Source organism: Thunnus maccoyii, chromosome 14 (genome assembly GCF_910596095.1).
Source record: "Thunnus maccoyii chromosome 14, fThuMac1.1, whole genome shotgun sequence".
NCBI lineage: Eukaryota > Metazoa > Chordata > Actinopteri > Scombriformes > Scombridae > Thunnus > Thunnus maccoyii.
In genome coordinates this window covers 7,857,459-7,883,926 of record NC_056546.1, presented here as the reverse complement: position 1 = coordinate 7,883,926, position 26,468 = coordinate 7,857,459, and the positions used below count along the sequence as shown (strand labels likewise).

The window sequence follows — 26,468 nt, the reverse complement described above, 5'->3', positions numbered from 1 at the left end:
GCAGAGAGGCTGCAGATAATGAGAGCCTGGTTGCATTAAATGGACAAACAGCAATCCGGCATCTCCTGACCCCTCGATGCTCCTCTCGGCTCCATTGATCATCCCCCCTTATGAGATAATGCAATTACAAACATCAATAAGGAGCTGCGAGGGGAATCATTATGTGGTGACAGTGATAAATGATGCTGCAGAAAATAGCGGGCTCCTCTCAAACAATCCGTGCGCCCAAGGGGCTTTTGAGGGCCGGGGCCCCGTCGCCAAGGAGACAGATGACATCCAAAATGGCCCCCGCTCAACAGTCCTCCTCTCTTCTCTTTCTCTCTCTCTCTCTCTCTCTCTCCCCACCAACAGATTTTTGTTTTTCTCTCCCTCCCTTTTTTTTTTCCTCCTTTTGTTTCAAAACCAGCTGCCGCGCGACCTTTGAAGATGGAGGTTTTTTTTTTGAGGGGGGGAGAGAGAGTTGGAAAGTTTGTCCTGCGAGGCGTTTGTAGGCTACAGTTTAATTTGTGTTTGTATGTGTATTGATTTCATAAAGTAGCTCAGATATTAACATGTCATCTCGGCCACATGTGCATTTCCTGTCTAATGATTTTCGCTTTGGAAAATATGGGGCATTGATTGGTTTTGGCATTGATTGGTCGAGTATTGTCTTATCGCGCGCTCATGTCAAATCTTTAATATTATTTTTGCATCTATTTTTCCCTCGAGTTGGACCTTGTAGTTATGAAGGCTGAAAGCAGTAGGAGCTGGTTTAGTTAATCTACATAATCTGCAAATTTTATGGCCAACATTTAACTCCTGGCTCTCTGGAGGAGAATAAGATAATTTATAGTGCTTCGATTTGTGGCCACTCAGGTTTAGTCATATGAAATTTAAGGCCTAACCTGTGATTTTTATTTGATTCAAATTTTTAAAAGCTAATAAAAAATCTCTCAAACATTATTTTTTATACTAAAATATAACCAAGATCAACTGCCTTAAAAACGGGAGGGGAAGACACAAAATGCTGTGCGTGCGCGCTTCAACTGCCAAAAACTGCGCATTAAATATAATTTTAAGCTCCAAATTCAGCTCAGTCAAATTGTTGCTTTCAGTGTGTATTAACAGGCCCCGGCGTTCAGCAACCAGTAACAACCCGGTGATTTGAATTAATAAGCCTACGCAAATTATTGCCGTTGAGATTTGTCGTGGCTTGTAGGGTAGCAGAGAACATGAGGCGCACGGTTACATGTCCAAGTTCCCTGTTTCAACCATAAAGGCGCATAAATATCTGCGTTGTTGTGGGAGGAAGACAGGCCTGTCCGGGCACCTCCACTGCTCTGGAACACATTTCTGCTTCATTCATTACTTTGACAGTTCACTCTGCGGTCAGTGTGTGTTTGTGCGTGTGTGTGTGTGTGTGGAGGAGAGAGACAGAGAGAGAGAGAGAGAGACAGTGAGAGTGTAGTCCTAACCGTCATCATTAACTTCAAATTACGTTTTGACTTTCAGCTTTTGAAATTAGCACGAGTCAAACTTAAGCGTGGTGCATCAGAGCTTAAACTGAGAGGAAAAAGTCAAAAGACATTCACATCTCGCCAGTTTGAAATGTAGGTCAGCTGTGACAGAAATGTCTGTAAATATGAAAAATAACAGTCATGCAAAAGTTTGTACATCTGATAAAATACAATAGAAGTTTCACTTATAATAAAAAAAACCCTTCAAATCAATTATTATTATTATTTAATCAAGTATCGAGTCTTACAAATATATATTAAAAAAGAAAATGTCACTGAAATGAAACAAATCAAATCAAGTTATTTCAATAGCCTAATTTAATTTAATGAAACAAATGGGACAAATTCCTGTGATGAAAGTGCAGTAAAAACAACAATTATTTCACTCCAATGGCATATTTTGTTTAATAATTATACAAAGAAAAATCTGTTTTTATATTAAATATAAGGTCATATAAAGGAATATACATGAGATGTAAAGACAAGATTTTATTTTGCATTAATATTTGCAGTGCGCTTATTTATTGCAGCCACACACTGGTTGTGTTTCGTCTTAGATTTTTCACTTTTATCAAACTTCCAAACGCATTTTTTTTGCGGTTTACGTCCGTGCGTAAAAGGATAGTTGGTGCCGTGCGCCATCTCCAAACGTCCCTGCCCCGGACAGTTTCCAGGCCTCCCTAAAGAGGGCAGTCAAGCATGGGCTTTCTCCTCTGTCTCCACAGCTCCCAGCGGCCACAGGCTCAGGAATTCACATTTCACAGCCTCGGATTTTCCAGCCATGGTGGAGAGGCGAAGCAATTAAAACGTCGCCTGGGTTTTTTAAGAGCGCGTATTTTTCCTTATTCTTTAGTGTAAATAGCATTCACTTCGGCAAAGGCAGTAAAAACACAATAGTTGCGCGGAGGAGAGATAGAGAGGGAGTAGGGGGGAGAGTATTGATTTATACGCGCATATTGTTATGGATAAAACAGTCTCTCTCTTGTTCGCTTGTTTGAAAAAACAAGACGCTGACTTTGGGATTCAGGGGCTGCGCTCCGAAATGTATCAATTAGACAAGACTCGCTGGGCTCTTCTCCGCAGTCGGCTCAGTCTCTGCCTCCTGAAGTGAAGTGTATCCCGGAGACAACATCGGCTGCAGAGTGCTGAGCTTCAAGCGGAGCCCTTTGACTGCGGGCAACAAGGCGTGAGGGAGAACTAATCTTCCCATTTACATGTTTGTAGCAATTTTACCTAAATGAATTTTAATGCTAAATGAAGGATAATTCGCTTTCTTGCCGAACCCCTCTTTCCTCGCCTCTCCTCTCCATGTGTGAGAAAATTACAGCATAACGCATGCATTAGCTGCACATTATCCACAGCAGTGGGAGGAAGGTTGACTTAAGTGCATGTTCCTTTAAAGTATAAATGGACCTCTGCTTTCTTCAATGGGCATTTGTTGACATGTAAACACGTCTGTGCCTGATTTATCTTTAGAACATCACATGTGGGGTTATTTGGTTTTTGTTAAAAATGTAATAATAATGTCTCTGTTTCATATCTGCATATAGGAAGATAATGTGAGACTGTTGTGAGTTCTGTTATTTGAACAAAAAGTATTTATTTACAACACAGATGTACATATATACCCTTCAAAAGCATAAGAAACATGACTTGTCTTCAAAGGAATCTTAAAGATGTGCGTAATACATGTTTGAAGCAATGGATAATGGATGCATTGATAACCCACACAAGCACATATGCACACACACACACACACACACTCACAAGTTCCCCCTCACATGCATACTGCATCACACACACACACACACACACACACACACTCAAACACACACATGTACAGAGTGACTTTTACATTCTCTCCTGTCTGTTGATCAGCATTACATCATCTGGTTAAATCAAAATGAATGGACTGTGGTATAAATGGTGTTTTCCCATAACCTCTGCCTCTCCGTTATCAGGCCGCATCAAACACTGAGGGGAAGACAATCCATTGGCCATGCGAGTGCTCAGCCTTGTGACATAAAACATATCAATAGGACACTGAAAGAGACTTTCAGCAGTCCTCAGCCATAGACACACACGGAGGAAAAAAACAGGAAGCATGTTTGCGGGGCAGACACTTGTAGTTTCCCATCCGATGTGTTTTTTTTTAGATTGTTTGTGAGCATTTACTGAAACCCCACATCATGTTTGTTAGCCTGTCGTGATTTTATCCATGTTTTCCATTGTGTGTTTGCCTTCATGTGAACAGAGTATAAAATGGATAAAATGAAAAACTGAACAATGGCGATAGGATTAAAAAACCTTGTATATCCAAAATGTTAGCTTCTCAAAAACTGTTTAGCTTGTCATGTGTTTGGAGTTAATCCAATGAGTTATAAGAGTTTCATGACTCTAAAAGGTCAGATCATTTTCTATACCAATAAAAACTTTCTACCAGTAGAGGAACATATAATCAACTGATATGAAATCATTTAAAAAAAAAAAAAAAAAAAAGCACCAAAATTGGAGTTACAAGGTTTAGACACAGCAACAGTAATACAAGTTAGCTGCACCCTGCATGTGCGTGGATGTAGGCTGTGTGTATGTAAAAAAAAAAACAGGACATCTGAATCACCATCACACTCTCTCTCTTACCATCCAAATAAAGGCTTGCGAGAAATGACAGACTGATCGAATTGTCCGTTTATTCACTTTTTTTTTCTTTTAAAAATGCATCGTGATTCAATGGGAGGGAGGGGGGGGGGCAGGAGGTCAAATTTTATGGAGAGACGGCACACACATAGTGTGGAAAGAAACCAGAAAAAAAGAGAAAAAAGTTCACATCCTTTTTTTAAAAAATCTATTAGAAACAACATAATATGCAGAACAATACAATAGCATTTACAATACTTAAATTCCCAGTTCTTGTGAGAGTCCAGCGTAGTTTTACAACAGTATACAGTATATTTTCTTTCTCCACTCGTTTCCCAAACTAGGGTTTGATATAGTTATACTTTTAATTTCTTTTCTCTTGCTTTCCCGCCTTCCATGTTTCAATCCACTATATTTTTTATAGGGCACCTCTTTTGTTTTGTTAGTGTCCTGTCAGATACAGACATTGGCTTCTCCTTGGTCCAATTCCATCGTCCCAAAGAGTGGAGTGCTCTTCACAGGAAGTCTCTTTTGTTTGCCAAAGAGTCTAGAATATATCACCAGGTGCCGCATTCGCCAAAGGTACAGGCAAAGGACCCAGTGTGTCTCTCGCATGTCATTAATGCTCGCAATCGCAATCAGTATTAATGGAGGAATCCATGTGAACCTGGTGGGCAGCGGCGAGGGGACGAAGTCAGGTGCCCACCAGAGAAGAAGCAGGGGTCTGTCAGGACAGGGGGTCATCTGGGTTGAGTGAGGTTTGATCTTCTGTGCTTCACCGTCGCTGGATACATAGACGAGGATTATCAGCCGTTTAAAATGTTGTTGGGTCTTTGATGTGGACAGAGAGGTTGTTGTTATTGTCGTCAGGAAGTCAGGGAATCCTGTTCCCGTGATCCGTAGGCCTCTGTGTGACAGGTGATCCCCTGGTATGCCCTGCAGTTCTGAGGAAAGAGGAAGAAAATGGTTAATCAGTTATCAATTTTGCGCAGGCAAATGAAAGACTTTGAACTCTACTATAAATATGCTCATCAGAGACGTGATTCATTTTAGTGTTTCTAGTGTATTTCACTAGAAAACCTTTAATTTTGGGATTGTCAAGATTTTAACTTCAGTCCAGGAATCACACTATTAGTTGAACCCCATTCAAAGTCACATGATCAGTGCTGATGTTGTGGAGATAACAAGGCTTCACCCGGCAGCAGTAATATATAAACTTGGTCAACACATGACGTTGAACGCACTAAAATCTCCACTGAATGTGCAAACATAGTTAAGCTCCCAGCAAGTTGGCATATCGTCTCCACCACTGGGACAGAGAGCATTTAACAGCAAAATTAAACCGCTGAATGAGTTAGATGTCATTAATCATTCATTAAATAGGACAATAGATCACACTAGACTTCTGAACACAGACTCTCGTGTTACATTTTCAGGCTGATAACACATAAACATGCTGATAAGACTCCGGAGGAGAGAGATTGTACAGGATGTGGCAACTACTGCAAACCCAACATTGCGCTAATCTGGGTCAGAATACAGACCCAAGCCTGCCCTTCACTAAGACTGTGCGGATGTATGAAAGAGAGCGGGTTTAGTGAGTTAATCCTACACCCTCAGTAATGCTACTTTAACAGTAGGAGAGGACTTAGAGACCAAACACACATGATCGACTTTAAGTGATACCAAGGTCCAGTACTTAACATTTCCTGGATAATCTGTTTAACTGGACTACAAGGAAACTCAAAATTAGCCTTTGATCTATCATTTGATTGTTCACAGTCAGACTATAAAAAGCAGACTGCTTGAGGAAAACTATTTCAGGTTAGTATTAATGTGACATATGATTCAATCCTGTTTAAAGGTAATACAGATGAAAAAGGCTTGAAACACAGAATTTAACAGTTATATATTACAACTACCTTATTTCAGATAACAACCAAAACCCCTTAAACTGATGAAACCTGCTGCATGCCATCAAGCCTCCCCATACAATGAAATATGAGGTAAAGAAATCCATCTTCTTCCACCCTCTTCTCTCCCTACACTCCTCTCTTTAAAGCTAACAATAGCCGCCATCCATCTATGCAGGTTGGAAAGTCACCGCTGAGGAGCCACAGCCATTGTTGTCGAAACCAAAGAGAAGAGGTGAAGCTCACAGCCGCCCGTCACCTGAGAGTGCCCGGGGCACGTCCACGTGTTCGCCACACACACACACAAGAGGGCCACTACGGACAACACAAAGGCAGGCAGGGAAAAGGACAACAAGGTGCAGCAGGAGGAGGACAATAGAGGAGTGTACACGAGGGCCGTCAATTTGTTATCCCCCTCATCCATCAGTTTTCACCTGGGCTGCTGAGGAGAATAGGTGCAACTCGTGTAAGAGAGGGGGTGAGCTATTGTGAGAGCGGTGCTAGCTGCAATTAGCGTCTTAATGGCATCAAACTTTGACCTAATGGCATCAAACTTGTGACCTTTCTGTTGTGGGATGTAATCTGTGGCCTCACAACAAGCCGAGGCATTAGTGATGCTAGCTTAAATAAAGTACAGAGCATGTTTGTGCTTAAAGTAATCATCCATTTAATTTCCATCCAATTAAATTTCTGTTTTTCAAGTTTCTAAAAACTTTGATGTCTGTCTGTAGTGAAGCATTAGCATGTGCAGTGGCAGCCACTGTAGCTGAACAGACATGAAACAAAACTTCAAAACTACAAAAGAAAAAAAAAAATCAAGAATCTGTTAGATTGCTACTTTAAGTTGTTTCTGGTTCTTGCATATGTATCCCTGGTTAACAAGAGCGTCCTGACGACAAGAATAAATCCATGTCAAGGTTCTAATAAACGCTATGCATGCTTGAAAGAGCACACATTGCTAATAAGGTTTTTCACTTAATAAGCCAATCAATACATTGAGCTGTAGGCCTCCTTTCTTAGACTCCAAGGGGGATTCCAGAGGGGCCAAATCAACAGGGACACACATTCACATGGACAATACGAGGGGGCACAAAATCCCCATCGGGACCTGTTTTTTCCAGTGTTCGTTAATAGTAAAAGTTCATCCACCAGAAAGAGAAGTTGAGGGTGGGGGGTGACAGTGGGAGGGTGTGTGGTAGTAGTGAGGGGTAAGGGGGAGGGAGGGAGGGGGGGGTATCTTGACCCCTCAGCAGAAGGTTAACAAATTTGTGCTTAATGATTGGAGCAATGAATCCTGGGACAAAGGGTCTCCAGCCGAGCCTGGCAGCAAAGGGGTTACAGGCAGCGTTCACTCAAGCGTTCTGCCCGACATTTTGGGAAGAGCTCTGAGTAGGGAGGGCCAGAAAAAATTCCATACGCTCTGCGCCATAATTAATTCTTCCACCCTGTGATAACTATTGTCCTGAAACTGAAAATTACAGTTTTCAGGGGCCACCCCTGGCTAATTTCGTGGAAAAGGGAAAGCAGGGGAGAGGAAGAAGGGAAAGGGGGTAAGGGTCATACGAGAGTCATTCTCGTCGCTATCAAAGGCTCTGCTCACTTCTGCTTCACTTGCTGGGCTTCATCTCTGCTGACAGGTGTATTGTTTCGCAAGGGGATATAAGCTCTGTAATCATCATTGGGTGGAAAGCATAACGCTCTTCACTAAGCAGGACTAATTGGCTTTAGTTTTAACTAATGTTGCAGTGTGACTGCTAGGCACACCTTCTGTATCAAGGCTCAGCACTCCCCAGCACAATAACCGCTCAATTTAGCCCCGCGGTAACAAAACCTCAACTCTGCTAATGAAAATTGCTTATAAAATATAATGAACCTGTGCTCTCTTAATCAAATAAGATAACCGTTTCCCCCTCCTTCCCATAATAACCTATTAATTTAATTGGTCATGAAAGAATATAACACATCACTTACATTTAATTGACCTAGAAAGGAAAGTAGAAATATTTGACGGAGACAAGCTAGCAACAGCTAACTGATGAAGCTGTAAAGAAACGACTAGTAGTGAGGAGAAGGAGTAGACATATTTCTGTCACTATCTCTCTCCCAGCTTCCATCCTCATCGCTCCCTCCTCCTCCTTCCTTCCTTCGGTCTTTCCCTCCTTCTACACCTCCCTCTTGTCGTTTACTCTACTCTCGCTCGCCATCTCTTCACCCGCCCCTCCCTCTTTCTGTCTACCCCTCTCTCTCTCTCTCTCTCTCTGTCTTTTTTCTTCCGCTGTCTACTTGTCTTCTCTGTGCTTTGCCCGTCTCGCAGAGGATTCCTCTGGTGGCCCAATTACGAGATTCAGCAGGCAAATTGAGGCTGTTTAAAGCAATGTCTGCTGGGAAGGCTAGCAGCTGCTGGAAAGAGGCTGCTTGGACACGGCGAACCAGCCCTAATGTTTACACGCTTGCACACATAAACACACACACACACACACACATACACACTCACACACGTACATCTCATTCTGAAAGCACAGTGTTTCTATTACCATGTCTCCCTGCATTTCAAACCTGAAAGATGCCACTCGATGTGAGATTTTCTGTCTTTGTTTTGGTCGTGGACATTTGTGACGGAAACAAGGGCGGCATATTTTCACAGTGGCACGCACACACACGCACGCACATTCTGTGGAGGGTTAATGGTCTCTATTTTTGTAAACTGAATAAGTCAAATCCATTGGTCACACCTCTGGTGATGGCATATTTAATTTGGATCTAGTCAATTAGGCCCAGCTAAGCTCCATACCCTGCTGGCTACCTCCTCCATTTTGCACTAGTTTGTGTCCCCTCCCTGTGCCAGGAGTAATCCTATTACCATACACACACATGCACATACATACGCATACATGCACAGTTGCACTGACATGCACGATTGTGCACGTGCACACACCCACACACACACACAGGCACATGCATGTATTTCACATATGAATTTTTGTATGTGGTATACACGCACCCACACAGGTATACACACACAAACACGCACAGGTGCACACACATATGGTGTATAAACAAAGACCCGTAGCCACTTTATATACACTCTGCACTGTGACAACATCAAGCCTGTATACGTCCAGAATTATGTGGGAGTCTATTTGGCCCTGGGGCGAGAGAGAGGGAGAGAGGAGGTGAGAGAGAGAGAGAGAGAAAAAGGCAGAGAATAAGAGATTTAAAGAAAACAGGAAAAAAAAGGTGTTTGTGTGAAAGAAATAGAAGAGGGAAATTGACAGAGTGAGAAAAACCACAAAGAGGGAGTGAGACAGAGCGAGCATTAGACAGACAGAGAGAGGGGGTGGGGTGTGTTGGGGTGGGGGGGGGGGGGGGGGGGGGGGGGGGGGGGGGGGTGACTTCTCTAGCTGGTTAGTGTGTGTATTAATGTGGCTCATGCATCAACAGCAACCCGGCAGATTTATGACACTTAAGGGGCACTCACTTCTCTCTCTCTCCTTCTCCTTGCACCACCGACAACTGCTTACATTTTTTGCCAATCAGTCTGTTGCCATGGCAACGCTATACCTGCCCCCCCCCGCCCCCCCCCCCCCCCCCACCCCCTAGTTCTCCATCCCACCCCATCTCACCACCCACCCCGTCCCAACCCATCCCCTCGTCTTTCCTTCTCATCATCCCTCTCCTCCTATCTCCCCCCTTTTGCCCCATTCGCCTTCTTCCTCCTTCTATCTGCTTGGCCCTCACACACACACACACACACACACACACACACACACAAACACACCATACACTCAAAAGATATAGCTATCATGAATTATGATCATAAATTGCTATCAGAAAATATGTGTAAACTATTGTGTGTGAGTATAAATACATTCCACATAGATATGTTCTCTCTCCCCTACGTCTTTCTTCCTCTCTTTCCCTTGTTTTTTATCCTTTAAACCTTGTTTCCTCTTTTCCCTGATATGAAGGATGTTTAGTCCTGTAGCTATTGGATATGTGAGAGAGTGAAACAGCTACACACACACACACACACACACACACACTACATACACAAAGAGTTACAAGGTTGTGATCAAAGGCTCTTATCACCAGACTGAGGGTGGGAGAGTTAGAGAGAGAGTAACAGAGAAAAATCCGCCTCGGAAGAAAAAGAGCCTGTTTGTAACAAAAAAACCCACTTAAACTCAGAGAAAAAAAATTACAAATGAATTATTCCCAAATATATCCGTCTGGAGAATAACCGGTTGCCAAACAAGGACTTACGCAATCTAAAACTCCCATAACTTTAAAAATTTTTGCTATTTCGTACAAAATGTCAGATGTCGTTTTTAAACCCGACACCTTATTTTTGTAGCCTAAAAGCAGATCTGCCACTCCTGATCGGCAGTAAATGTACTTATGAATAATAACAGTACTGTACACCTGAGTCAGTGATCCCAATTCAAAATATAATATATCTCTGCTGATATGGAAATAGATCTGTAAGTGTTAGTCAGCGTGTGTCAATGTGTACTTACATCCCCCTTTGTGTTGCGATTGGTTGTACCGGGGCGGGGCTACATGTAGTGCCACTGACCTTCCATGCCCATGTTCATGCCCATTCCACCCATTGGTCCTGAGAAACAGAGAGGGACAGACATTTTTTTAAATGCAGATAAAGATGTAATATGTCTATGCAATCTACCTACAGTTATTGATGTCACGGTTGATTTAAAATGGACAACAAATGTTTATGCCTTTATTAAGTTATTGCAACCAAGTGGAAAATGTTAAACTGAAAGGGCAAACATTGAGTTAAATACCAAAGATGGTTCCTCTGTAAAACTAACTTGACTGACAACATAGCAGAGGAACATACTGGCTTAAATCTGGCAGAGCGAGGTGTGGTGAGGGAGGGGGGGGGGTTAAGTAGCCTGGCAGTTTATCCAAACCTGCTGACTTTGAGTGGAGGGTGAGATAGGGTTAGAGACTTGAGAGAATCCCAGAAAACAGGGGATAGAGGAGGAGGAGAGGAGCTTAAGGACAAACTCTGGGATTAGACCTGATGGCGTGAGAGAGAGGGACTGAGAGCGAGGGAGTGGGAGCCAAGGAAGGAGATGGTTGTGTAATGTGATTAACCACACCTGTTCTGGTTTGTGTGCTGAGGGAGGGGGGAAGGTAGCAGTGTTTGTGTACAGTATGTGTGTCTTGATCACTGTGTTTGAGGGTGCACATACTGCACGGCTTACATTTAAACCACCACGCAGCTACCATATACTACCATTAAGTATTTGTGTGTGAGGAAAGACTAGGAGCATGCCGGTAGAGTAAACCACAAACAGTCAGATACTGTGAAACACACTAACACCCAGAGATAATGTTGGAGACTAAATAAGAGAGATGAAAGAGATGAATCAGAGGAGATGCGAGTAAAAATATATGAGAAAAGAGAAAGCAGGAGCAAGACTCAGGGAAGAGGGGAAAAAAAGGAGGGCAAAGGCATGAAAATGAGTGAACGACAGCGAGGAAAGAAAGGAGAAAGATGGGAAGAGTGAGGGAAGAAAGAAAGGGACAGACACGCAGAGAAAGCCTTACCAGGTGGTCTGATTCCCATGTGCTGCTGGCCGTCCATGACGAAGCCCCCCATCGGCTGGCCATCTGGATTGTAGGGAGCTCCTTGACTTACTGTGGATGGAGGAGGAGACAGAGGGAGGGAGGGATAGAGGGATTGGAGGGAGGGGACGGAGTGGTCAATTAGTGCTTTTAATTAAGGCTCAGTGGCCGAAGCGGGATCATCTGTTGGCCGGTGCACGCACAGGGAGCCGCCGTTGTCTTTTAACGTCATTCTGCTGTGTGTCTGTGCAGCCGGCTCTCCACCGTAAGTCGCTGGTAGACTTTAATACATCTAAATGCTTTAATAGGGATCGGCCTGAGAGAGTTCAACGCACACTATGGTAAGCTTACTGTAAGTCACACAAGGACTTTTGTTTTAAAATGAGATTTGAACCATCTGGAAGAGGTGACAACTGTTCTTTAAAGAATGACTGATAGTAAACCAATATAGCATGTTAGTATGACTGGAGTCCTTGTTTACATAAAACTATTTCTATTTTACCCCTTAACATACAGTTTTTCCACTCCCCCTCCCCCTTTGCTTCAAATCACCTTATTCCACACTGTTTGACAGTATCATATGTGTATAGTATCAGCCAGTTTCAGCTCTTCATTGAAGTCATTTAATGTTTAGACTGCGTGAAAAATTTAAATCCTGGTCTTGTTTTCATGGGAACATCATTCAATCAAATGGAAACACTCTAGATGTGATGTTCATCATTTTATACATGTTTCCCCAAAATTCAACCTGATATATTTGGTATTGTTGGAAACTCCGCTGTGGGTTTGAACAATGTTTGGCTGCACAGTATGAGTTTGTAATGACTGGCACACCAGCAGGTCAGTGAGGTTTAAAGGGTGAAAAATTTATGGTAGGAATTTTTCTCACCCAAAAGAAGACACACAGCGTTTTGAAAATATGCCTGAAATTTTAGGAATATATTAATTTCAGTCCAAAATACTGTCGCTGTATTGTAAAGGTCTTGAAATGTTTACATTTCAAACCGAACTCTGTGTTTTAAAATAAAAGAATTTTAAAATATTTGCTGCTTCTATCAATGTCTGATTGTACACATGATCAAAAAGAACAAAATCAACTCCAGGCTAAACGTCTGATCAGTTTTCCTTTTTGTCAACAATAAGTCATTCATGCTGAACGGCCTCAGAATCTGCTCCTACCTAAATGCTTTATCTAATAAATACTGCCTATAACTGAGCAGCTACGATAAGTGAAACCTGATAGGGTTCCTATTTTTTGCTCGCCTCCATTGTTCTCTCGTAGAAATCCACTTACCTTCGATTTAGGCTGTTTGGGGGTCAGTCAAGCAAAAGCAAGAACTCAGCCCCACTGAATGCCTTTGAACTTTACTGCGCCCCTAATGCCACCCTGACCTCTGACCCCTATTACAGGTAATAAAGTTTACGGCAGTCCAAACCAAGCCATGCACCAGGGGGACCGCTCACTCACTCACTCCCCTCGCTCCCCTCGCTCCCTGAAACAGCCGCAAATGGGGACGAGTTGGGGGGGGGAGTTTAAAAGAGTGAGAGGGGGTGGGGGGGGTAAAAACAGGTCTGGAGCCAAAAAGCCAAACAACGGTCACCCAAAAAAAGAAACGGGTGTAGTTCTCTTTATGTTTTGGTTTGAGCCAGGGAGGAAGGGTTGAGTGTTTTTTTCCCTTTGCCTGGTTGGCAAAGGGGGGGAGGAAGGGGTTAAGAGCAAACTTTACTGAGAACACAGCTAGTTTTGTTTACAGGCTAAGAAAAATAAATCCACTCATCGTTAACTCATTTTCAGCCAAATTATTATATCTTAAAATTAATAAATAGTTTCTCACCCCAAGTAGTACATCAAAGTTGATTAATGGTTGCTGTTAATGTTGTAATGTTTTGGTCCTTAATTTTAGTGGTCAGTCACGACAGTGAAGGGGAAAGCCCCTGGAGGTTTTGGACATTCCAGGATGGGGGATCAGGCCTGTATTTACCAGCTGAGGGGCCTCCGGGTGCATGGAGCGTGGATGGCTTTCGCCTGCGTGACTTGAATACAGTAACTATAGGAGACTTGCCTGCACGGTTTGACTGGTCGATCATGGGCTGGACTATTCTCCTCCTCGCGTTAATGAACCTGAAGGAGAAGGAGGAGAAGGAGGAAGAGGATGGATGGAGCGAGAGAGGAGGAGGAGAAGGAGGTGGAGGAAACAGAAGGGGGACAAAGACATAGAAACACAGTCAGTGTATTTCTCAAAACAAGATTAGACAAAAATTGCTGACTAAGACCTTGAAAAGCTTGTCACACAGCACGAAAACAAATACATTGCCAAACCTGCTTCTTTCTCTTTGCTAACCATAATAGTGATATGGTGAAATTGTTTTCCCCTAAGCAACCCTGAACCCTGGTAAAGCCCCGGAGAAACCACGGCGAAAGTCACATCTTAACAACCTTAACAACCGAGGCAGTTGTCTTTCAAAACGCAGAACTCCATGACTTGTACAAACTTGCACTGCCTCAGTGTATACACAGTCACATCAGCCTGAACACTGGGGTCTTTGTGGGGCGAGGCTTAAACGGGATTTTCTCTCTGCCTGTTTGAAACATGTCGACCCATCTCACTTTGTTGGAGACGTTCCATCTCACGACGAGTCGCGTTTGCTGACTGTTTAACACACTTGGCTTTGAGCGCGCTTGTGTGGGAAGTGTTGCTGACAGTGACATGTCATGTTGCCACTGGTGAGACTCATTGTTTTGGGTGATACTATGTTAAGACAGGTGACCATGTGTTACTCTGTGACAGCAGGAGCTTTTTTTAGTGTGAGTGTGTGTGTGTGGGGGTGTTTTCACAGGAGCAGGGATTGGTAAATATAGTCTCGGACCAACCCCTTTACCCCATGACCTCCAATAAAAGCACACGGTGGGACCATTTATTGTGCACGCTCACACACACCTTTACTCATATTTAAATCACACATTCTCAATTGCACACACAGTCTTTCTCTCTCTCTACTACTTTCATTCACGCACATTCACGCTCTCGCACACACTCACATAAGCAATGCTCTGGCCTTGCTCAGCCTAACCCCTTGTGAAGTGACCCTTTGACCTGTAATGACCCGAAGGAGAGAGGGCTCTTGGGGCTTCTGACTTGATTTATGTGTTCCTGCTGTTGCCCCACCGGACACTTCTATTTCATCACTAAAAGGGGAGCATTAGCTAAACTTAAAGGAAACAATAGTGCCATGTTTGAAGCTGAGAAAAGAAGCATTTAAGGCCTCGAGGAAAGGAGGGAAGGCGGAACAGTGGAGGGAGAGAGGTGAAAAACAAAAGGACGCTTGCCTGTGCATCTGTTTGACCCCTAATTAGTGAATAGAACCCTCTTGTTTTATATATCTTTAATATTCCCTCTCTAACTGCTTTATGGTGCTCTTCCTATCTATCTCGATTCACCCTCTAAAGACAGAGCTGCAGGGGAAATGACGATACAGAAAGTAGCAGATAGATAGCAAGAGAAAAGGAGATTTGGAGCCTAATTATTTCTCTGTATTGTTTTTGTATAAATGCTCTTCTATATCTTGTAAGCTGCTTTAGAAAAAGTGTAAATTTTTGACAAGGGTGTAAGTAGAGCCTTCTGTTAGGTGAAACGATCTGAGAAAAAGAAAGACAGTGAGCGATGGGAATCTCGTCAGTCTTTGAGCTTGAGGCTTTCGCAATTTTGTTCACTATTTGTTACAATAAAGTATGGTGAATTGGAATTTGGGGGGAGAGAGAAACAGAAAGAGCAAGGGAGGAATGCAAGAATGCACTGACATGGCAGAGCACCATCAAATGAGGGAACGTCTGGATTTTTATCACCGACACCCCCTCCCTCCCTTCCTCCCTCGCTACCCTGTTTTGCTGGGGGAGATATGAGAGGAGGAGCGAGGGGAGAGAGGGCAAGGAGTGTTGAGGAGGCCTGAGCATTCCTTTAACTCCTCTCCTCTTCTCTCCAGGCCCTTTACAGAAGGTCAACTTCAGGCCAGCGCTGGCTAACAGTTGACCTCTGCTTCTCTTCACCTCCTTCCCTTCATCTCTTTCATTAATGTCTCCTTGCAACTGCTCTTCCTCTCTCTCGCTTCTATTTCCCTCCTCTTTATTTCTGTCCTGCCAAACTTTGAACCTTTGTCCTCCCTCAAAAATATACTGATGCAACAAAGGAGGTTGTTTTGGCAATAGGTGTTCACTTCTTAGAAAGTTAGGCATTTGTTCCTGGTACAATGAGGCTCAGGGAGGAATGTAATGGACTTGTAACTTGTTGTGACCTTGAGAAATTAGGCACCAGTGCTTTTAAGGACTTAAAAGACTGTGTATCAATGATCCTATTATCACTGCTACTGTTACTACCATTACTACTCCTACAAAGAAAATTACACTCTACTAACTAAACTCTACAAATGCTGTTGATAGTAATAGCTGGTTTTTGCCTGTGATTCTGCCTCTCATACCTCCCTCTCTGTCCCGTACTGTATCTGTTTCCTTCTCCTGTCTGCTCCCTCCTTATCATTCCTTCCCTGTATGGTGGAAACTGGCGTTCCACCTCCCAGCAACGAACCCACACTCTAACCCACTGACCCCCTCCTCCTCGCAAAAACTCTCGCCAGTTTCCTGTCCCCGTCGTCCCCATATCTGAGGCCAGATGCACCATGGGGGCTGGAACAAAGGATAAAATGCCTCTCATAATAGCAGCCAGGGGAACAGAGCGATGGAGAGCGGGAGAATGGGAGGGAAGGAGGAGTGAGAGAGTGGGAAAAAAAAAAAAGGCAAGGGGCTCTGGTCTGCAAACCAGACACTCTTGCTGTGACCGTTAATAAGCTGACAGTGAGAAAGACTGTGAGAGAGGGAGAGGTAGGGGTGAGGGACAGAAAAAACGAGGGGAATCGAGGAAGAGAAAATAAAAAAGGGAGGAGAGTCAGATAAAGAGTCAATAAAGAGTGATGGAGAGACAGAAAGGAAAGGCAGAAAGGGAGAGAAGAGAAAAGCAGAGCTCCTCTATTAGGGGGAGTAAGGCTTCACCTTTGCACGACCCCTGGGTGCTATAGGGCCAGTGTTTATGGCCTGTTCATTCCCCTGCCTCCCATCACAACACAATGAGCTGCACTATTCAGCTCCACTCAGTGCAACAATAGCTGGGCTATTTTGGCGTGACACACCACTGGTGGTACGCCTAAAGTTGGTCAAAAACACTAAAAGACAAGAAGGAGGAAGAAATGTGACTCAAAATAAAATTTTGCTTTGTGTAGGTCAGGGAGTCCAACATGGAGCGAACACTGCCGAGGGTACAAGTTTGATTCCCAACGGGGCACACGTGCTTGACATATGCATGCGTCCATGGTACAGTGGATCGAAAAACATGTCTGCCATATGTTATGCCAGAACTGAAGACTCTTAAAAGTCATATAAGGGGACTGGGTGAATTTTATTCTTTGTTGATTTGCCTCCAATCTATTTCTCTCTCAGAGATTGCTAATGTCTGGATTAATCCTCCCGCCCCTCTCCCTCCTTCTCTGGGAAGACTGGAACTGATTGCGACGGCGTCTGCCAAGCCCTTGCTAATGTCCTATTCTCATTACACCCGAGATTCACACACACACATACAAAGACACACGGAGCTGAAGGCAGTCGCACACAGGTGTACACGAAGCACACGTGAAATGCCCAATTAAAAGCAAGAAATTGTCTTTTTCATCAGCTGCCTTTGTTGCGTGACCAATTAGGGGATAATTTAATAACTAGCGGTGGAAAGATGCAGATTGGATATACAAAAGGTTACTCTCCGAGCTCGTTGATTTAAATTCATGTGGAGTTCTCAATTTCTGTGCCACACATACTCACACATACACACACATCTCCTGAACCTACTACCAATATTATATTAGTAATATGAGATACACAAATGTACACATACACACACACATACACATACGTCCTCTGCACTCACTACCAATATTACATTAGTAATCTGAGAGAACAGGCACACACATGAACAGGCCTGCGCACACCTCACATTTATACACAGCTGGATATTCCAGCATCGCACACACACACACACACACATTAGGACCCGGCGGTGTATTTCAGTGCACGCCGACAGAGGTTTACATGCATATTCAAATCTAAGAGCCGCTTAAAATAACTGTGTAACCACACACTCCTCCTGGCTGCCAATCAATGTGATTTAAAAGCACTAAAAAGAAAGCGAGCTCTGACGGGTAGAATCATGCAGCTTATCATCAGGTTGTCACTGCGCGGCTAGCATCGATTGTCTGCTGCTCAACCACAATTAACGCCTAGCCCATATATCCTTCCTTCTCACTGGTTGAACACACACTCACACACACACACACACACACACACATTCATGCAAACCTTTTCTGTTATTTTATCAGCACTTATTCCATTTGTTTTTTGTCTTTTTAACAAATCCTTTTAACAAATCCCATTTCAATAAAAGTGAAAAAAAACAAAAACTACACTTGGTTTGCACTTTGCACACCCACACAAATACAAGTTACCAGTCATAAATCTCAAGATAAGCAATCATGGAGCGAACACACACTATTCCCACTATCTCCATTTTTATGTCACACCTTGTGTCCCTGCAGAACTTTATTATCTCCATCATGTGTCCCAGGACATCTCCATCTTCTTAAGTAATTAGTTATTTTATTATGGAGCTCACATATTCTCTTATGTGCAGCAGGAGGTGGCGGTGCATTAGTGCACATGTACATGCATATATTTGTGTATATGTATGCGAGCGTGCTGTATGTGGGTGTGCGAGGGAATTACGGTTATGAGTTTCTCCTCTTGTTCTCCTGAGTTGACGAGTTAACTCATAAATCACCTCCTTCTGTTTTCCCCACATCCCTCCTGCTCTCTTTTTTTTTTTCATCCTCCTTGGTGTTGCTCCCAGGTCAGATACTTGGATTAGATACTTCAGATTAGTTTAAATAAACTAACGCAGCTGCTTGCAGGGACTCCATTTGCAACAGACGCACACAAATCCACAAACAGTTGAGAGATGGGGCAGGCACTCAAACTGACCACAAAGCAAATGCAAACACATACTTCACATTTAAACTGTATGAAGCAAAATGCTGAGCGTCAGTAGTTTTCCAATTGGCGTACATTATACTGAAGTTCAGTTTGAGTTTTCAACAATGATTGCATGATTTGTATTTTAGCCAAAGTTACAGAAACGATTCAGAAACAATTCAAACATTGAACAATAAATTAACACGCACTGTTCTTCCCAATGACTTAATCTTGCAACCTCTTCAAATCCTTGTGACTACTTGTGAACCCTCGTCTTAGGTTATTGCCATACTGTTATCTTAGAATGAGTTGAAAAGGTGAAAATTAGAAAAAAAAAGACAGAAAAAACTGAATTATATCTAAGAGAAAAACACATAAATTTCTCTTTCTTATTGCTTTCATCAACTTGTGACTCACCCTCACCTTGGTCCAGGTTGGGAACCACCGATTTTCAGGGATTTTAAGCTTTGAACTTCAGATTGTGCAAAGAAGGCTGCAACTAAGGCGTATCTAATATTGTGCAAAGAGGCTCTATTGTCCTTCATTTGTCTGTGCAGCTTTCAACACGTAAAAACACCTACATGCATATACACAGTTAACCTCCAGCAACATGCGCTCACTTGTCAGCATGTAGCATCACTCTCGCTGTTTTCCCTAAAGCTGCTCAGACCAATCAAACAACTATAAATGGCTACATGTCACCGCTCAGTAACACTCCACATAAATAGACACCCCGTTCAGTACCATGATCCAAGCTTCTCCTACAGAAAAGCAGGCTATGTGCATTGTGGTGGAGACGGTTAACTGTGGCACTGTGACAGACATAAACACACATAGACACATATGAACAATATGCAACACACACACACACATATATATTTGACAAGTGAGGTTGAAGTGAGGTCATGTAAGAGTCACGTGACCAAGTCTGAGTGCTGTTGGGCAGCAGCTAGGTTGTTATTAGACAGCAGGCCTGTGTTTTGAGTCAGCAATACATCTAAGTCTTTATTGGCAAGCGAACGGTTCCTGAACCATCTCCAAATGCATGCATAGCTATGCAAAGACACACCCACTGACACACATCCACACTGGGTACATGCAGGGCTGCTGATCCAGCTCCTAATAACATGAGGTGGATTAGTTGGATCCAGTGCCTCATATGGAGGGAAACATAAGAAAACAGTGTGAAATTTAAAAGGAGCTTTAGACTGAGAGCAGCCATGGGGTCACTTAATCCCCATTACTGCACACACATAAAACACACACACACTCCCTGTTGCTCCACTACGCAAGAGCCCAGTGTCCATTAAGAGAGCCATGAATCTACCACTAAAGCTGGTTTTACAGAGTGGAGTGACAGGCTGGGTAACCACGCACACACTCGCACGTACACACACAAACTAGAGCAAGAGAGTGCAGAGGAGCTCAGTGTGTATGTGTTTTTTGGTGTATATATATGTGTCCATGACAACCAGGTGCCTCTCAGAGTTACAGAAATGAAATGTTGGCCATTTGAAAACCATACATGAACTCATTGGCTCTGACTAGGCTGGCTTTGCAACATTCACAGACTTCTAAATAGGACTTGCCAAAAGGCAAAATATAAACAGAGGGTGGGAGAGAGGGAGGCGAGAAAGGGGGGTGAGAAACAGACAGAAAAATGAGTTGAGAAAACAAGAGACAGAGATGAAGAAGAATTTAAAAAAAAAAAATAAAGACACAGAATAAGACATCAGAAGGGAGTGTGTAGCTGTCACATGTGACTTCTGTTACTCTCTTTATCTTTGTTCCTGCTTCCCTTCACACACATTCAGAGAGTCTTGGACTCCGTTTGCCAGTCATCCATCAATGCCAGAGGGAGGGTATGGCTTGAAGCCTGGCTTTACCCAGTAACAACATGGCTGTCCTTTGCTGCCCACTCCACAAACACAGCATTGGACAGAGACTGTGTCCTTTAGCCTTTGGGTTTGGATCGAAATGTATGTGCGCCTGTGTGACTGTGTGTACAACTGAGTGACTCTGTGCTGCTCTGTGTGTGTGTGTGTGTGTGTGTGTGTGTGTGTGTGTGTGTGTGTGTGTGTGTGTGTGTGTGTGTGTGTGTGCACGTATAGAAACTCTGTCAGTAGTAACAGCCTTGTGTGCGTTTCTGCATTCACTGTGCACATCTGTTTAGGTTTTGGTTGCTGTTGTGTTATTTTTGCATATGTATTTGCATGTAAATACATACAGTGTGTGTTTCTGTCCAGCATGTTCACAAATAAAAACAGAAATGTAGCCACTAAAAAGTAAAAAATCTCAGTTTACACACACATACACACACACACACACACACACACACACACACATACACACACACACACATACACACACACAGATGACCACAATGTCACACAGAGCCATTATTGCTGACAGGGCTTGCAGTGCGGACTGTGGCAAACACACAGTGGTTGACCTAAATCCCCCCATACTGCCCGTGTCATATCCTGTCTCTGTGCGTGTCACTTCCCCCCGCTGGCTCACAGCAGCCATCACTATGGGGTTCCCTCAGAATGCCCAGAAACTGGCAAAGGCAGTTTTAGGCAGTCGACACTTAAGAGTCAGCAAACGCCAAGAAGAGGAAGAGAGGAAAAGAGGATAATACCTATAATCAAAAAGTGATATTATTGTTTTCCATTGATTTACATGCTCACATTAAAATATTAGCTTGTTCTACTCAAAGATTAGTATATCAATATATATCAGATTCACTAAGACTTTTAGAAATAATGGATAAATCTTTAGGATTGGATTCTCAGTGGCAGCTAACAGTCACCACATGTGCATCAGTGCCAGCAGAAACAGTCTGTTAGCCTCATCATTTTATGCTTTCTACAAATCCTTGACATAGAACCATCACTTATGTTAATTGCATGAAATCAATGTCAGTTGTCTGCCTGTTAATTGTGGGAGTAGGTGTCCTATTTTTTCCTAGATATTTAATTTTGGCACAAAACACTTGCTCCGTATCCCTGCTGATTCACCTCTCAACAGCGTTTGATCAACACAAGAAAACATCAGCGTGAGAACAACAACTGACTGATGGCGGCGAGGGCGACAGCGGCCATGTGTGCTTCAACACAGACCCTGGCATTCACGTTCTGCCGCCTTTCATGTTTTGGCCCCCCCCCCCCCCCCCCTCACCCTTCTCCTACTACAAAAGGAGGTTGAAAAGCGAGGGAGAGGAGCGGGGCAAAAAGAAGAGGGAATAAAAAAGACAGAGAGAGAGAGAGAGAGAGAGAGAGAGAGAGAGGCGAGTGAAGAGAAATGCAGGTTTGGCCTCGGGCGGCGTGCTGTGATGTAAGAGAAACAGAGAGAGTAAGATGGAGGGAGGGGGAGGAGTGGTGGTGTTCGGTTCACAGTGTCTTTGCACATGGACACCTATATGTGTATAAGCATACGCACGCACACACGGCTACACGTATTTCTGTTGACATAATACAGTAAAGACAGAGTCGTGTCTGCACAAGCTAGAGATTCCTGTAAAAGGCTATTGGTAGCAACACACTTCAAACTGGGAGAAGAAAATATTGTTTTTGAAATGATTCTCACATTTTAACTCAGTGTTGAAATCTGAGGGTGAGGTCATAACTAGTGTGAAGTGTGAGTTCATGTTTGTGTGTGTGTGAATGCGTGTTTCTGTGTGTGTGTGTGTGTGTGTGTGTGTGTGGTATTTGCTGTAATGTCAGGGAGTTTCAGGCTGAAGCAACTTGACAGAGCTGCAGTGTATGAACCAAGCTTCAGGGCACAGTCTGAAACTGGGCCTGCTAATTCCAAAACACACACACACACAAACACACACACACACACCTCAGATGTCTTTCTGTGAACAAGTTCCAGCATCTCTCTCTCTCTGTCTCTCCAGCCTGTCAACATACTGAACCATGCAACTCATCTCACTTAACCTGTTTGTCTTTCTCTCATATTATTTAAAGTCTGGTTTATTACAACTTGAGTCCTATTTTTATAGTTTCATAGTCATTTCTGTTGTTCGTAATAGGATTGTACTCTGCAGTTTTGTCAGACTCCAATCAGGAAATTAGATAAACAAGCCACTAGTTTAACCAAATTATCTGAAAACTTCTTTAACTGGCAGTAAAACCAAAAGCGAGTGCACACAAGATGTCGGTAATGATTCGTTGCACAGAGAAACTACACATACACAACTATGACAAGTACGGTCAAAGTTGAAGCAGGGTTTGGGTCAGTAAACTGTAAGGACAGTCTGGGTAATGACTTTACAGTTTGCTTTTGTTTCCTCTTTTAAATAAGTTTGTCTAACCAGGGGGTTTGTTTCAAACCTCTTTGGACAACCCAAATAAAGAACTATCCCACAATTTTGATTCTGTTTGCTTCATTAGCATGTTCATTGCATGTGCAAATTTGTCAAACTGTCTATACACAATTGCAATTAACTTAAAAGGAAACCAACAGTCGGTATATTCTTCTTCTCGATCCGTGTTGTTTTTTCTCTCACCCCCTCGCCAGTCTCTCTTTCCTCCCCCTCTCACTTGCTCTCCGTCCCCTTCCCCTCACCTCTTCCTCTCCTCTGCTCTCCCTCTGCTCGTCCTTTCAGAAACCCGATAAGCGGTGTATGTACGTGCCACGCTGCTCCTTCCTAAGTAGCCTCCACCTCCGTCCACTCTTCCCTCTTAAATACTACCCCTCTCTCTCTCTCTCTCTCTCTCTCTCTCTCTCTCCTTCTCTCTCCCTCGCTCTCTCCCTGTCTATGCTTTTAAGACGTTCGTAAAAGGAGGTCTTATTGACAAAACAATCGCTCGGCAGGGCTTAAACACTGCCTTTAAAGGGGCATTATTAAATTGCAGGCAGGAAGGGGAGGGGCAGCCAACAAGGGAAACCTGATGACCTCGCCATCGATTTTTACATCACCGGAGCGTTAGGAGAACTTAGCAGAGATACTGACTATAATCAGAGAAGGAGAAAGGAGAGAGAGAAAGAAAGACATTTTATATATTACACTTTGAGCTTTCGGGCTTCTGCTCGTGTTCAGAGTGGTTTACAACGTGTGAGGAGGTAGAGAGTTGTATTGCTCAAGGACACTTTCAGCATTGATAGACCTAAATCTGGAACAACCTGATCTGATGACCTCTTCACTTCCTTCTTTACTGACCTATATTTTTATTTTACACACAATGTGGAATGTTCAATTACGGTTTTGCCTCTCATCTACAAATAGCAGTAAGACTGGTTTGATCTGCTTCAAGCTGCTTGAAACTGCTTCTATTACGGCCAATGTGTGACAATATCCCGGTTGGATGAAATAAAATTAAAATGTTCTAAAATGTCACTGATTTTGCAAAAATAAAGACAAGTTTATCCCTCATAAACTCTCTGAGGTCCAGAGTTTCACTTGTTTCTGAACTGGACGTACAGTATTAGTGGTTTGGTTTGCATTGCAACAAACAAATTGTGTTTTTGTTGTTGTTTTTGGACAGCAAACCATAATGAGGTGTTAACAGTTAAAAAAACCACATGTCTCATGACCACTTGGTGTCTTCAAAATCTGATCAGTAAAATAGTCTTTTTCTCTGTGTATTTAATTTATGACTTTGGATTTGACATTTTACATTTGTATCCCAGTATGTTTAATGAAAATGAATCCATCAAGATATCTTTGGCATGTACACTATGTTGTATGTGTAACAGCAGATATTATGACATGTCGAAGCAGGAAAAGCACAGGTGCCATTGATTACATTAACAGGGGGGCTGAATCCCATTTAGTTTTTTCCACATTCATGACCCTGGTGATGATTCAGCTTCCTTGGACGCCTGAATGGAACTGGACCATCTTTAACATGATCAGTTCCACCTGTGCTTTTCCTGCTATAACCAGTCAAAATGTGTGCTGCTAAAAAGATCTACTGTGTGCCTATCATTAAAAACCATTGTCGAACATTTAATTGCGTGTTTGTTAGTGTCATGTGGTGACTTATCTGTGTGTGCCTGCTGTATAGGTGTCGTACACTGTGTGTAAATACTCTTGTCTAGGAAGTGTGACTTTGCATAATGTGTGTGTACAGTATATACTGTTTAGGCTACTATGTAGGGATGTGTCGTATTTGCATTTGGGTGTGTACAGTATGTGTCTAAACTTCTGTATATGATTTTGCTTTGTAAATGTGCCACATGCATTACAGCACACACACACACACACACACACACTTACTTTCTCCATTCAAATTGAGATTCCCTGGTGCAGCGTATTTCTGCCAATAATTCATGAGTGATCTGCGCCCCTTGCCGGCCTTTAGCATTTTTATTTAATCTGCTGAGCCCTACCGCGTGCTCGCTCATCAATAATACACACCAACATGTGTGTTAACACATCTATGGTGTGCGTGAGTGCGTGAGTGCATGAGAGAGAGAGAGAGAGAGAGAGAGAAAGAGAGAGAGAGAGAGAGAGAGACAGGCAGTAGGTGGGTGTATGCGTATTATGTGAAGAAAAGCACATTGCACATGTGTATAAAGAGATGTGTGTACACTATAAGACAGAGAAAGAAAAGGAGAGTGTGTGTTCTTAATGTTCTGCACTCAAACATGTGACGTGAGGATCGAACTGTGCATTTTATTTGTCACTTGTCCGTGTTTTTCATCATCTGCTGGGACAACATACATGGATGACCCACAGTTCATCTGCGGCCATTCAACATGAATCCAACACCGATCACCCGCGTATGACCGTGAAACAGACTCCCACTAAGTGTTTTATGCTTTCTGAAGTCCTCTTTGGCTTGATTTCACACTTGTAGACCTGATTTGGTGCAAGTGAATGCTTGATAAAAAATGTGTGTATGTGCGCGTACTGTATGTGTGTGTGTGCAACACGGAGAATTTAGACATACACGCATTTGTGTTTGTGTGTGTGTTCTTCAACAGCACTGACAAACAGAATCACAGCTAGGGAAATTGACTTCACCAAATCAGTGGGTCAGGAGGTAACATCACCAGGGGTTGCTATGGAGACACCCAATGACAGGGCTTCCCAACCAGCACAACAACATGCCTGCGAAATGGCAGTTCCCCTAACGTAACCTCTCTCTCTTTCTCTCTCTCTCTGTGATTGTCTTTTTCCTCTTTCTTTCTCCTCTGTTGTCTTCTCTTTACCTCTCCACTATCTTTACCTCTCTTCTTCTCCTTCTCTTCATTCTATCTTTCTCTCCATTTCTTTGTCTTTATCTCTCTGTCACCCTGTGTCTTTTCACTATATTGTTTTCCCACTCGATCAAGCTTCCATGCTACAATGTACTGCTCGCTCGCTCAAAGAACCGTGCATGGAAATACGCCTGTGGACAAGCGTGCGCGCACACACACACACACAAACACAAACACACACACATGTACACACACACTTGAATACAACAAAATGTGAGGGGGCAGCGGGATCCCAGCATGCAGGGTTTAACAGCTAATACCCCTTAGATTAACCACCCCCGGTTCCCCTCTCTTACACACTCATACACACACACACACACACACATCTTCCACAAACCGAGATTAACCTCCCACGATTTACACAGTGTGTGTTGGTCTTGCACAAATACATACACGCACACACACCTTCAGGGTGTGTTGCTATCCCCCTACCAATAAAAATAACAAACAAAATGAGAGCACACAGTCAGCCTTAAGTGACCAAGCTACTGTTCATGTGACTCTCTGTCTGACTCTCTCTCTCTCTCTCACACACACACACATACACACACACAC

At 43.2% G+C, this 26,468-nt stretch overlaps 1 protein-coding gene and 1 long non-coding RNA gene across 12 annotated transcripts in view; one reads left to right on the top strand and one right to left on the bottom strand.

Moving 5' to 3' along the window:
* The window catches only part of LOC121912205, a 66,811-nt gene extending 59,610 nt beyond the window's left edge, over positions 1 to 7,201 (top strand). For both annotated transcript variants that reach the window (XR_006100027.1, XR_006100028.1), the window contains 2 exons: positions 6,066 to 6,139; positions 6,225 to 7,201. This is a non-coding gene — a long non-coding RNA (uncharacterized LOC121912205). The remainder of the gene's footprint in view (positions 1 to 6,065; positions 6,140 to 6,224) is intronic.
* The window catches only part of LOC121912203 (homeobox protein Meis1), a 166,744-nt gene continuing 143,347 nt past the window's right edge, over positions 3,072 to 26,468 (bottom strand). For all 10 annotated transcript variants that reach the window (XM_042434336.1, XM_042434337.1, XM_042434338.1 and 7 more), the window contains 4 exons: positions 13,702 to 13,760; positions 11,621 to 11,710; positions 10,564 to 10,661; positions 3,072 to 5,077 (listed from right to left, as the gene is read on the bottom strand). In XM_042434336.1, coding sequence (XP_042290270.1) covers positions 10,603 to 10,661; positions 11,621 to 11,710; positions 13,702 to 13,760 — 208 coding nt within the window. In that variant the 3' untranslated portion in view covers positions 3,072 to 5,077; positions 10,564 to 10,602. The remainder of the gene's footprint in view (positions 5,078 to 10,563; positions 10,662 to 11,620; positions 11,711 to 13,701; positions 13,761 to 26,468) is intronic.